The sequence below is a fragment of the Silurus meridionalis genome, chromosome 21, assembly GCF_014805685.1.
Source record: "Silurus meridionalis isolate SWU-2019-XX chromosome 21, ASM1480568v1, whole genome shotgun sequence".
Classification (NCBI taxonomy): Eukaryota; Metazoa; Chordata; class Actinopteri; order Siluriformes; family Siluridae; genus Silurus; species Silurus meridionalis.
In genome coordinates, this window is record NC_060904.1 from 11,250,811 (window position 1) to 11,264,871 (window position 14,061).

Genomic DNA, 14,061 nt, shown 5'->3' on the forward strand with positions numbered 1-14,061 from the left:
AAACCATGCTAAGGGGCAATGCCATATATTCATGGAAATGCATGTTTTTTTCCTTAAACTTGTCATTCTCTTTGAAAACTCTCTTTCACCCATTATATAACGTATAGCAAACGTCCCAATCATTATAGTCACAAAGAAAAAGACCAGTCTTACTTTAAAACTCCAAATCATATAATTATCACACTGGGCAGGTTTCAGTTATTCATCTCCAGTGTATTTCAATTCTATCAGGAAATCCTGACACAGAATTTTGGGATGTGTGTGAGTAAATCAACAACAAAGTGGGTTAAAAAAAAAAAAAAAAGGCCTTTTTTTTTAAACACATTTTGTCATGGGCAAAAATTGAATAATTACCTTTACATTTTTAAATCAGTGGCCTTGTATTTGCAAAGTAGCAACTAGATTAGGTTAGATTAGGCTTCTATGTCCTTGTAGCAAAGTTGGTGTCAAACTATTTGAAAACTCAGCAGTTACATCTATAAAACCTCCATAACAATATCTTTAGCATCTCAATTCTCATGTGTAATTGGAATTTTAATCAATATTATTATTATTTTAAAAAATGTATGAACAGTGTCTTTACAGCACTTGTCAAGCATGAAAACAGCAGAAAAAAACGACATAAGCGTGTAAAGGATGAACCAAATTGCAAAGGATGAATTAGGTTTGCCTGATAGCTTATTGAGGAAACGGAGGATTCAGCAGCCTACTGCAAACATACACAAAAGTTTGTCTCTAAAATATATAAAAACTAGAAGCCAAACATTTTAATGGTGTATAAATGGATTAGAAATGTGTCACTGTGTGCACGTAGGCTGCTGGAAATGTTAAATTGCCAAAACAGAGACAAAACAGAAGAGCTTACAGGAGAAAAGAAGGCAGAGAATTGGCTGAAGTGGTCTTGATGCTTGACTTGGCGGAGCAGCAGAGTACGTCGGTTCAGTTTGTCCGTGCAGGATAGCAGCACCCCACTATACACACCTGGCCACAAAAGACCAGCCTTCCCACTAGAACCCCAATGCAAGTTTCGACAAACAAAAAAAAAAATAGACAAGATTTTATTCATTGGTAACAGAAGACACTGAAAAGGACGGAAGCAGCATCAGCATAGTGAAATTACAGACTCAGGCAAATCATAATTTCAGAGGGCTTACAGTGGGGCATTTAGTCAGCCACAAATTGTGCAAGTTCTCCCACTTAAAAAGATGAGAGAGGCCTGTCATTTTCATCATAGGTACACTTCAACTATGAGAGACAAAATGGAAAAAAAAATCCAGAAAATCACATTGTCTGTTTTTTAAAGAATTTATATGCAAATAATGGTGGAAAATAAGTATTTGGTCAATAACAAAAGTTAATCTCAATACTTTGTTATATACTATTTGTTGGCAATGACAAAGATCAAACGTCATTGCTGGTAGTTTGGCCCATTCCTCCATGCAGATCTCCTCTAGAGCAGTGATGTTTTGGGGCTGTCGCTGGGCAACATGGATTTTCAACTCCCCCCAAAGATTTTCTATGGCAGGGGTGGCCAACCCGCGGCTCGCGAGCCGCATGCGGCTCTTTGGCTGGTTTCATGCGGCTCTTACGTTCATATCGAAGTTTGTGTGTTTGATTTTTAATGTGCGTGTTCGCTTCGCTTGAGTTCAATACGGTATTTTTAAGACTTAAATGAGCTTGCCCCTACTGGGAAACTTTGTGGTATATCAGACCTTGGCATGAGGCCAATCATAAATTACAGGGATGCACCGAATATTTTCGGAAATACCTAAATCACCGAAACAACACGGCAGAAACACAATTGTAATGACGCAATAAAAAAGCGCAGCAGCACACGGTTATCTGGAGAAGATCCAACATGTCTGCGGTGTGCAGAGAGCGATGTGCAAAACATGCAATGCTGTAATTTCAAGAGGGGGTGTATCTGCAAAGAGTTTCTCCAAGTCGGGTTTAATTTATCACCTGAAATCCAAACATCCCGATTGCCATTCTAAATATGAGAAGAACGCGACGCAGAAAAGTAAAGTCAATCCGAGCATGCGCACTCCGTCTGTAGAGGACGTTTTTGAAAAGGCAGGAAAGTTTTCCAGTGATGGTGCCGAGGCAAAAGGCATAACACAAAAAAATTATGGATTTCAATACCTTTTGAATTGAATTTTCATTTCGGTGCATCCCTAAAATATTATCGTTGGTGTGGCCCTCTGACACAATTCAGGTTTCTCATGTGGCCCCTTGTAAAAATTAATTGCCCACCCCTGCGGTATATTCATCTCACGCACATGCGCATTTGACCTCAAGCGAAGTGAACAGGCACATAAAAAAAAAACCACCAAGTCCTTGTTTTCTACCCTGAAACACGTGAAATCAAAGCATCGATCTGTTCTGACTGACACACGTGTGAAAGAATTGCTTCGAGTGGCAACAACGGAATCCGAGGCAGATTTGAAGGGGATTGTTCAAGGCAAGGAATGCCAAAAGTCCCACTAAGTAACATGCATAGTAAAAGAAAAACGCTATTGTAAATTATTATATTTTTGTTTGTGGACTTGGTTAAACTATGAGTTTGTGTGTGTGAGACGGTGCACACAGTGTTCATTGTTGAAAATGACTGTCCTGTGGTCTTGTAGGAGTCAATTTCTGTCATTATGTTGGTGTGTGACATTTACAATAAATCTGGCTGAGCAGAGGTGTGTGTGTGTGTGTGTGTGTGTGTGTGTGTGTGTAAGAGGAAGGGATGGGTGATGTTCATGTGTGCCCATGTGTATGATGTGGCTCTTTGCGGTAACACAGTCAAAAATGTGGCTCTCGGTCTCTGACTGGTTGGCCACCCCTGTTCTATGGGGTTGAGATCTGGAGACTGGCTAGGGCACTCCAGGACCTTAAAATGATTCTTACGCAGCCACTCCTTCATTGCCCGGGCGGTGTGTTTGGGATCACCGTCATGCTGAAAGACCCAGCCACGTTTCATCTTCAATGGACTTGCTGATGTTTTCAGTCCAAATCTCACGATACATGGCCCCATTCATTCTTTCCTTTACACGGATCAGTCATCCTGGTCCCTTTGCAGAAAAACAGCCCCAAAGCATGATGTTTTCACCCCCATGCTTCACAGTAGGTATGGTGTTCTTTGGAAGCAACTGAGTATTCTTTCTCCTCCAAACCAAAAAGCTCTATTTTGGTTTCATCTGACCATATGACATATTTCCAATCCTCTTCTGGATCATCCAAATGCTCTTTAGCAAACTTCAGACGGGCCCGGACATGTACTGGCTTAAACAGGGGGACACGTCTGGCACTGCAGGATTTGAGTACCTGGTGGCGTAGTTTGTTACTGATGGTAGCATGATGAAAATTACAGGCCTCTCTCATCTGTTTAAGTGGGAGAACTTGCATACTTGGTGGCTGACTAAATACTTCTTTGCCCCACTATAAATACACATTTTTCCACATTCCAATTTTTTTTATGTTTTTTGATTTTCACAAATATGTTTAATAATGAGAACTGTTAGGCATGTGCAATATTTAATTTATTTACTATTTAATTTATTTATTTTCCTCCAAATACTATCTCTAAGCTTAATTAACAATTTTTTGTTTACCACGTTACTGCGGATTCGAGATAAAAGTAAAATAACTGCTACGTTTTAAAATAGAGGAAATGCTAATTTATGAATTTATTTATTTATTTTTGTTGTTTTAATAACAGAACATAAAATGCATGGGGGAAAAAAAAACAATATTGCACAAGCCGAAAACATGGATGAACAAGCAAAACTTAATGGAATGACCCTGATTCAGTTTCAGCAACAAGCAATACTACCCAGCCTCACCCAATCTTCAGCACCAAGAAAAAATCAATCAGCAGCTAATTGCATCCATCTTAGCCGATCAGAAGAGGTACGGGTAGAACCACACAGAAGACAAACACTGCAATGCACGTTTGGAACTTTCTGCAGTCAGTCTGCAGCACATATGCATTCTGTGGATTGGAACAGCTCTGAAATACACACTGCTGCCCCCCCCCACTGCCCTTGTATGCTGCAGAATAACTGTGTCTGTTCCTCTGTACAGTATTAGTTTAAGCAGGTTCTGTAACTGCTGGATCTCACCACTGCTTTTTTCTTGCACTGCAGAATGACTCCTTCAAAACAGTCAGCCTCACCTGGTCTAAAACATAAAGCCTATCTCATCATGCAATCTCAACATACACACCCATCTACAACCTTTACCAATGTTGTCCTTAAAGCAGCCATGGAAACGGTGTTCAATAATTAGCATTGCCAAACAAATGATGCAACTCAAGTTAACAATCAGTACAAACACTCTCAGTATATAAATCATTTTCCTTCCGCTATTTCGTTCTTGCCAAATGTGTCCTACCTGGTTCTGTAATGGTCAATGTTGAAGCTGCTCACTTTACATTTCAGTTTCGTGTACACATCCTGCATGTCCACTGATGCACTTAAATCCTCCAGTTCACTGAGCACACAGATCTCTGTAAACAAACACAGAACAAAACAAAAACTTTCCTCTTCAAAAAAAGACTGTATGAAAAAAATCCCCCAAAGAACAAACAAACATCTTGAAGAAGCTGCAGTGAAATCCTGGAAAATTAGCAAAAAGAAAAAAAGATACAACAAGTGTATCACTGATGGTACAGTTTTTGCAAAAAAGGGACATAAAACCAAATATTATCTATATTCCAATACTTTGGCTGACCTTAAAAATGATGAGGTCTGAAATCAGAAATGCCAGGTTGTAAATTCTGATTCAACTTCTAACAGCTGGCACTTGATCTCAAACCCAAACCCAAAAAAGAGCAAAGGGTTGTGCTCAAAAGTTTGCATACCCTCAAATTGTTAAATATTGCCATTTATTTAGAGATTATAACTGATAATGAAAAAAGGGAAAAATGAAAAAAACAAAAGAACTGCCAATGGGCCTGGTAATAAGGTAGGTGAACTTTATAAAGCAGGAAAAGGATATAAAAAAAAAATATCTCAACGTGTGTACATGCCAGTCACAACTGTTCAAACTCTGATAAAGAAGTGACAAAAGAGGTTCTGTTGATACTAAGTCACATCAGGTAGACCAAAAAAGGGGAAGTGGTAGCTCAGTGGTTAAGGTGCTGGGTTACTAATCGAAAGGTTGGGGGTTCAAGCCCTGGTATCACCAAGCTGCCACTCTTAGGCACTTGAGCAAGGCCCTTAACCTTCTGTGTTGCAGGGGTGCCTTTTTATAGCCGACCATGTGCTCTGAACCCAGCTTCTGAGTAGGATGAGATATGCGAAGAACGAATTTCACTGTGCTGTAATGTATGTGACAAATAAGGGCAATTCTATTCTAAAAGACCCTCTACTGCCAGAAGAATTGTTTGGGATGCAAAAAAAAACCCACAAACAACAGGAGAAAGCTGTTACTGCGCCCATGCTACGAATTAAGTCCTTTTTTTATTATCATTATTAAACTTAAAAAAAAAACAGAGTTAGTTCAGTGTCACTGTGGCTACTCACTCCGTACCAGAAATACGATCTGTATTGCATTGCAAACTCATATTTTGTACAAATGCATACGACTTCCATTTTTACGGCAATCTCATGATATGGATTCTTTAGGTTACGCTTAAAAATTTTTCTTAAAATGAAAAAATCCTGACAGTTCCCCATATTGAGGAAGTGAATGAAAGATGGGAGGAATGAAGACATTTGTTAAACATTGTTGACATAAGTGCTTATTGATATGTGTTCATCAGCCACAACAGTATTATGAAAGGCAGGTACTGATCAGAGCTTTATAGCAGGTCACTCAAGATCTTCCTCTCCAAAGCATGTAAACCATATCTTCAAGGAGATATGACAGCTATTATATATATTGCCAGTTATTTGACAATAATGGCTGTATGTTGAGTTATTTTCAGAGGACAGTAAATCTATACTGCTATACAAGCTGCACATTGACTACTCTAAAATATATCCAAGTTTAATTTCTATGGTATTGTCTCTTGAGAAGATATAGTGAAATGTTTGCTGAAATGTGAGGGGTGTACTCACATTTTTTGAGTTACTGTATATTGAAGTGAAGTTATTCATTGTTGACACACAGACTGGTTGGGAGGAAAAAACTGTACCTGTCTTTGTGGTTGGATCTGGAGCAAACAGTTTGACAGTCAGTTTGGGCAGCATCCACTGCATCCACAGGCTAACTTTCCCACTGGATCCACCAATTGTACTCGTCTTCTGCTCTAAAGTTAGAGGCTCAGAGAAGAGGGGTCTTCCCCAGTTGGTGCAAAGTCACCCTGGATAATGCACATTCATGACATTTTTATTAAAATAGCCCACAGATACATGTGTATATGGTCAAGACTGTGGTCTGCAGATTTCTGTCCCTATTAGTATAGTATATCTGTTAAGTATAAATACTGATGTATTGATGGAATGTGACCTCAAATGATATGTCATTAGCCATGTTCCAGAGGAAAAGGAAAAAAAAGAGGTGCTAGTATAACAAAATTCTGTACATTAATCACTCTTTCCCCTGTTCATATGGACCCATACCCTTATTTAACACACTGCTATTTGTAGTAAATAGGCCACTTTTACACTTTTGGTTAGATACTGACTAGATTTCATTGGCTCTGTACATATACATATATATGTGTCATATTGTATGGAAGGACAGCTTTCTTAACTTTATAAGCTACAGAACAGAATATTTTTCTATGATGATAAAATGGCAATATTTTAAGTGTCTCTGATGCAAATAAAGCATTTGACCCTGACTGTACTGTTCAATCTTCAATCCATCTATTTCCATGAGGAATATTTTTCACAGCGTATAAATGCTCAATTTATTAATTACTTTTCCTGATATACATAAAAAGTTTCTCATTTATGTTCCAAAACATTGTCCATGTCTTTTCACATCGAATCAGAAAACCAAACAGACTACACCAACACTATAGTTACCTGACCACATACAACCACCCCCTTAATGTAAGCATCTGTGTGCGAGTATATGAAGTGTAAGCGGTGGGTCTGAGTGCAGTAAATGTCTGATATACAGTGCCCTCCACAATTATTGGCACCCCTGTTTAAGATGTGGTCGTGGACTTCTAAAAATTTTTCTTTTTTTTAAAACAACATAGAACCCAAATGCAAAAAAAGAGAAAAATCCAACCTTTTATTTAAGTACATTACTTTGGTGGTAAAAAAAAAAATCACACATTTAGAAAAAAAAAAAACTTGAAATCATGTGTGCCAAAATTATTGGCACCCCTGATGTTAATACTTTGTACAACCTCCTTTTGCCAACAAGACAGCACTTAATCTCCTCCTATAACATTTCACAAGATTGGAGAACACAGAGAGAGGGATTTTTGACCATTCTTCTTTGCACAATCTTTCTAGATCATCCAGTGTCCTGGGTCCTCTCTTATGCACTCTTCTCTTTAGCTCGCCCCACAGGTTTTCGATTGGGTTGAGGTCTGGGGACTGAGATGGCCATGGGAGGACCTTGAGTTTGTGACTGCTGAACCACTTTTGTGTAGATTTTGCCACATGTTTTGGATCATTATCCTGCTGAAAGACCCAATGACGACCCATCTTCAGCTTTCTGGCAGAGGCCATCAGGTTTTTATTTAAAATATCCTGGTACTTCAAAGCGTTCATAATGCCATGCACCCTAACAAGGTTCCCAGGGCCTTTGGAAGAGAAACAGGCCCACAGCATCACAGATCCTCCACCATACTTCACGGTGGGCATGAGGTGCTTTCGGCATACTCATCTTTTGTTTTACGCCAGACCCACTTAGAGTGTTTGTTGCCAAAAGCTCAATCTTAGTCTCATCTGACCAAAGCACACGATCCCAGTTGAAGTCCCAGTACCGCTTAGCAAACTCCAGGCGTTTACGTTTGTGAGTGTTAGTGAGAAAAGGCTTTTTCCTTGCATGCCTCCCAAACAGCTTGTTGGCATGTAGAGAGCGTCTGATGGTTGTTTTGGAGACTCTGTGACCCCAAGATGCCACTCTTTGATGCAATTCTGTGACGGTGAGCTTGGGAGATTTTTTTACTTCTCTTACCATCCTCCTCACTGTGCGTTGTGGCAAGATAAACTTGGGACCTCTTCCAGCCTTGTTTGTCACTGTTCCAGTTGTTTTAAACTTCTTAATGATTCCTCTGACTGTAGATACCGGCAAGTTAAGGCGAGTGGCTATTTTCTTGTAGCCATTGCCTGACTTATGAAGGTCGACACACATCTGCCTTACTTGAATGGTGTGTTCTCTTGTCTTTGCTATGTTGACAAATGGGTAAGAGAATTAGGCCTCTGTGTCACGTCATATTTATGCCCCAGGGACACAGGAAATCATGAATTACTAATTAAAAGTCCCTAGATACCCTGACCAACCTTAGCAACTACAGAAAAATATATTAAAAAAATAGAAATAAAATTTTTCAGAGGAATTGTTAGGGGTGCCAATAATTGTGGGACACATGATTTCAAGGTTTTTTTTTTTCCTAAATGTATGATTTTTTTTACCACCAAAGTAATGTACTTAAATGAAAGGTTGGATTTTTCTCTTTTTTTGCATTTGGGTTCTATGTTGTTTTAAAAAAAAGGAGAATTTTTAGAAGTCCACGACCACATCTTAAACAGGGGTGCCAATAATTGTGGAGGGCACTGTATGTATAACAGACCTCTGTGTGGGAGCCCAGGTCAGCTGATCGACTTAAGCTGCCATTATCAGGGGGAATGGTGCCTGCACTGCTGTGGAAGGGGGAGGTAGGTCCACCAGGTTGGGAAGGAGTTTCCCCTTGAAAGCCAGATGCATGCCACAAGATTCCTCTTCTTTGCAGACAATCCCAAACACTGCTCCAATTTAGATATAACTCATATAACAGCTGCACCTGTGAGCAGGAAAGACTTTATTATTATATTATCATTTTGAACAAGAACAGAAGTAAGTAACCCTATTTGGGACTCAAAACCAAGATTTATCTTCCACTTTATCTTAAACTAATTTTAGACCCATCACATACATTCATGTATAAACAAATCCAAGTGAAATGCAGAAGAATACATTCAACCATTGATCACCATGCCATGAAAATAACAATATAGAAAATGCTTGTGCAATAAAATATTTCCCACACTTATTTTCTAGTTTAAAATATCAAGACATTTGATTTTAACTTCCAGAAACAGTGACCTTAACAAAGACAGGAAAATTAGCAATTTCACTATTACAGTTGTACAGGAGATGGATAAGCTTCCATATGAGCTTCCAAAGCTTTCAAAAGCTTTCCATATCATTAATTAACAAATTGTTTGACTAATGTTCCCATGGCCAGAATTTTACTATTTATGCAGCTTTTCAAAGTCCTTGAGCATGCACTATAACCAGAAAAGAAGTGTAAAGTGACCTACTAAACTAAGTTTTATGATCCAAACTGAGCCATTTTTGTTCTGTGGCATCCTAAATACATGTAGATAGTGGATATTGAATTTAACTACGGTAACTGAAATCGAACATACATTGATATATTCGATGTGATTATATATAATAAAGAACAGTTGAGGGGCATCCAGGTAATTGTTAAAACGACAAAGTTTAAAAGATTTGTAAATTCATTTATTATATTCTGATTAATACTAGTTTGGCTAGTTTAGATACACACACACACACACACACACACACACACACACACACACACACACACACACACACACACACGTTTTATTTTCATAGTAACTAAATTTAAACTACAGTTGGAGAAGTGACTAGCAGACAGTTAATCATTGAATGTGTAGAATTGTAAGAAGCGCAGTGTTGTACCTGTGGGTTGGAGACTTTTACATGAAGTGGTTGCAGGTCTACATGCAAGCAGACGATGAAGGAATGTCTGGAGTCAAGAGAGGTGGAAGCTGGCAGTTTGTGAGAGGTGACTGCAAGGGTAGAGGTACAGCCTACTGGCTCCAGGAGGGAGAGCGAGCGCTGATGCCCCAGCAATGTATATATACTGAATTGGCCTACTGTAAATGTCCAGGGAAAAGCATCACCTGCATACATAGGCATGCGAAGAGAAGCACATACTGTAGTGAGAAAAGAAACAATCCACTTGAAATATTAGCACTTCAGCTCACAATCATTAGCTCAACTTGTAATCAACAGCTTAAAACAAAACAAAAAACCCACCCTGGCACCACTACCAACTTGCCTTGTTTAACCTGTCCATTGAATGTCTGTGTGTATTTTTTAGCACATTGTGACTATGTAATTCTAATTTGTGTTCAGTATTATACGATTACTACATCCAAGATTATTTACCTAGAAATGCCTGTGTTGTGTATTTATGTGTTTGCATGTTTGTGCTCTTCATACCCTCCTCCAGTACAGGTTTTGGCACAGTGAAGGGAATCTCTTGTAAGGGCTCCATATGCCTATGCCCAGCACTCATAACGCTAATTTGAGGCAGACAGATGACTAGAGTCCCTGGCATCGAGGCCTGGTTGTGGTACCAGCTGCGCACAGTGCCTGGTATATCACCGCACACTATGGTGCAGGGGCATGGCAGGGTGTCCTTAGGCACAAACACACAGCATGACTGCAGCTCCACCTGTGATTGGGGGTCACATATAGCTTTATTATTAAAAAGCTCTTCCTATTTGACTCAAATGTTTAGAACATACATAAAAAGAGAGGTTCAAAAAATCAAAAGTGCTAAAGTGCTAAAAGGGAACTTAAACATTCTAATTCTTAAGCATTTAGAAAATAATTAAGGAATGCGTATCTCTATTATGAAATTCCTGACAGGGAAACATTCCCGCATAAGAAGCCCTGAGAGTTGCTAGGCAATGCTAAAGTGGTTAACCTTAAAGCATGTCCTAAAGACAACAAAGCACAAAGCTGTAGTATATTAACAAAGACAATCAATGGTGCATCTTTTCTGATAGATGCACTCTGACAACTGGAAGGAGAAACTCATCTGTGAAGCAGAAAAAAAGAATCACTCCATTATTAGACAAAGGTTTGTAGACAATGGACCACCATACCAATTTTTAACCCCCTAAGACAGTTTCAGACAAACCGTGACTCTTTCTGGGAAAGCACTGCGTGGTGTTATTGTGGCAGGTATTTTTCCATTTAAACAGACTTTCTGTTTCAGAAGATCCAATTTCAGTGCAATGTTGCCTAAGAGAAATGCAGTCACCTATTTGGGAATTACTAAATTCCTAATATAGACTCACAGTTAATCCTATAGAATAAATTCAAGGATCTCACAACTCTCACAAACACTCTTTTGTCTTTTTTCTACTGAGGATGATGCTGTTCCATGTGGCTACTGTTCACAAAGAGCAGTACAAAATATATTATGAGGAGTGTAGTAGAATTTGCAGTTTAGGAAAAATAAGGTGAACTGATCAGTGAATCTTGGAATATGACAATGCTGGATAGTTGTGTACCTGCAGTGTAAGACGTTTGACATTATCCCAAGCCTGTGTGATTAGGTTCTTTATCCACTCATCCGAAGATGCTGCACACTTAGTTGTTGACTGTGTAATTTTCAGTGGGATCGAAAGGGGACGAGACTCTGAAGAAGGCAAAGAGAGACACAGACACAGACACACACACAGACACACACACAGAGACACACACAGAGACACACACAGAGACACACACAGAGACACACACACACACACACACACACACACACATTTCTGTAAGATTACACTTTTCATTGCAGAAGACTTTATAAGTGATCAAAGATATATAGTGAGTACACCCCTCACATCTCAGCAACCATTTTAGTATATCTTCTAAAGGGTCAATACTATAGAAATGAAACTTGGATATATTTAGAGTAGTCAATGTGCAGCTTGTATAGCAGTATAGATTTACTGTCCTCTGAAAATAGCTCAACATACAGCCATTATTGTCAAAATAACTGGCAACAAAAGTGAGTACACTCTAAGCGATAACAGCAGTACATTTTTTAGAATTAGAATTGTTGCTCTCCACAAAGATGGCTTAGGCTATAAGAAGATCGGTAACACCCTGAAACTGAGTTAGAGTACAGTGGCCAGGGTCATATAGAGGTTTTCCTAAACAGGTTCCACTTAGAACATGCCTGATCAAAGTTGTGTCAGGTGCAGAAGCTGCATAAAAATATGGTAGCATTGCTTTAGAGGTTGCAGAAGCAGAGGGTATGCTTGCCAGTGCTCAGACCATACGCAGACTGCAGACACACTGCAAATGAATCCCCTTCTGAAGCTGGCTCACAAGAAAGTCCATTTGCTGAAAATGGCAAATGTATTGGACACCTGACTCTTCCAGCCATATGTATATTGGGGTCACAACACAGGTGACATTTCAGAGACATTTTATGCTGCTGCCCATTTGAATGACACAATCATTTATAGTAATGATTGCTAACAGCATTTAACTCCCGAGTGCTGTCCCTGAAATGGGTAGGATACACAGCAAGCCCACAGAAATGTTCAACCAAACATGTGGAAGTATGGTAGCTGAGTTTAGTGAGGTAAATAAATAAAATTCAATAAACAAAATGAGGCTTTAGTGCTCTGTATCATTCTTTGATACTCTGTATTGTACCTGTTATTGTCTTTGTCTTCACTGGGCTGCTGATGTAGTCTGATGCCTGATTGGAAAACTGCTTGGCCAGAGGAGTACTGGCCACAGATGCCTCATCCTCCCTCGTCTTCATCATCAAAATAGATCCACTGCTAACAGTCTGCATAAGAGTCATAAAGAAAGCAGATAAAAAACACACATTTTCATATATTTAAACCTAGACAAGTAATTAATTGCTTTGACTAGCAGTAGAATATCATTGGAGTTCACATAAAGAAATAACAGATACTGAAGCCAAAATTAACACTGGACCTTTTACATTCTAATTATTAAGTAGAAAAATAAGGACATAATACCTGGCTATTACGTGGCTCAGAAACCACTTGAACAGTTACTTTTAGTGGCTTAAAAAGGGGTGGCAGACAAAATGGCAAACAGCTAAACAGCAAAAAGTGATCCTACCGGTTGTGTCTGCCGGTTTGTTGTGGGTCTCTGAGAGTGATAAAGCAGCCAAGTGGACAAAATAGGATCCAGATTTACAGCAATGCCCTGCACACCAACAAGTAGTACAGCACCTACAACATAAAAAGAAACCACAAGTTAAAAAATATGTTCTCTATATCCTTAGATTCCTGTTCACATTTTTTTTTTTTTACATGACTGCTCAATAAATAATTGCATAACTTATTGTGCTTTTACATAAAAAAAAGTATTTAATCAAAAAAATCTTTCAAGTTTAAAATAAAAAGGTTTTCCCAGTCTGCTCTGTCCACCCTCTCTTCCTCACTATTGCTTTAATCATAGATTATTGCTAAGGAAAGCATGAGCCAGTGTGCACATCGAATCCAGCCAAAAGTAAAAGGGATAATATGGGAGTTTGAACAAGGGAGGTATTAAAAATACAATGAAGCGTTGTTTATGTTTATTACACCAAATCACAATGGTGTAGGTGGAGCAAAATAACACACAGCTTTTGATTGGAAGCAGCAAACTTTTACTCATAGAAAATTGCTGGGTGAGAAACTGGAACTAATAATGGGAAGTAGAAATATGTACACTGGGCACTGCGGTCAGTTGTAAAATTTTTGTCAGATATATTGAAAAAAATGGAATTGCTTTCAGAATTGTATTAATTCAATTCAATTCAATTTTTATCTTATAGCGCTTTTAACAATGAACATTATCTCAAAGCAGCTTGACACAGATAATGTGGTTATAAAGAATGAATAAGATGTTCTTTATACGTGTAAGTTTGTCCTTGATGAGCAAGCCGGTGGCGACTGTGGCAAGGAAAAACTCCCTGAGATGGCATAAGGAAGAAACCTTGAGAGGAACCAGACTCAAGAGGGAACCTCTTCCTCATCTGGGTTGCACCGAATGTCCATTTATAGCAGATATACGATGTTGCGGAGTACAGTGATGGTGATCAGAAGCAAACTGTAGTCCTGAGTCAATGTAGCAGACTGTTGACAT

General features: G+C 38.9%; 1 protein-coding gene across 1 annotated transcript in view; it reads right to left on the minus strand.

Moving 5' to 3' along the window:
* The window catches only part of LOC124375501 (vacuolar protein sorting-associated protein 13B-like), a 95,866-nt gene that overhangs the window by 40,566 nt on the left and 41,239 nt on the right, over nt 1-14,061 (minus strand). Inside the window, 10 exon segments of the mRNA XM_046833914.1 lie at nt 866-1,007; nt 4,381-4,495; nt 6,128-6,265; nt 6,268-6,295; nt 8,693-8,902; nt 9,832-10,055; nt 10,378-10,612; nt 11,460-11,587; nt 12,610-12,748; nt 13,051-13,163. Of these exon segments, the coding sequence (XP_046689870.1) occupies nt 866-1,007; nt 4,381-4,495; nt 6,128-6,265; nt 6,268-6,295; nt 8,693-8,902; nt 9,832-10,055; nt 10,378-10,612; nt 11,460-11,587; nt 12,610-12,748; nt 13,051-13,163 (1,472 nt within the window).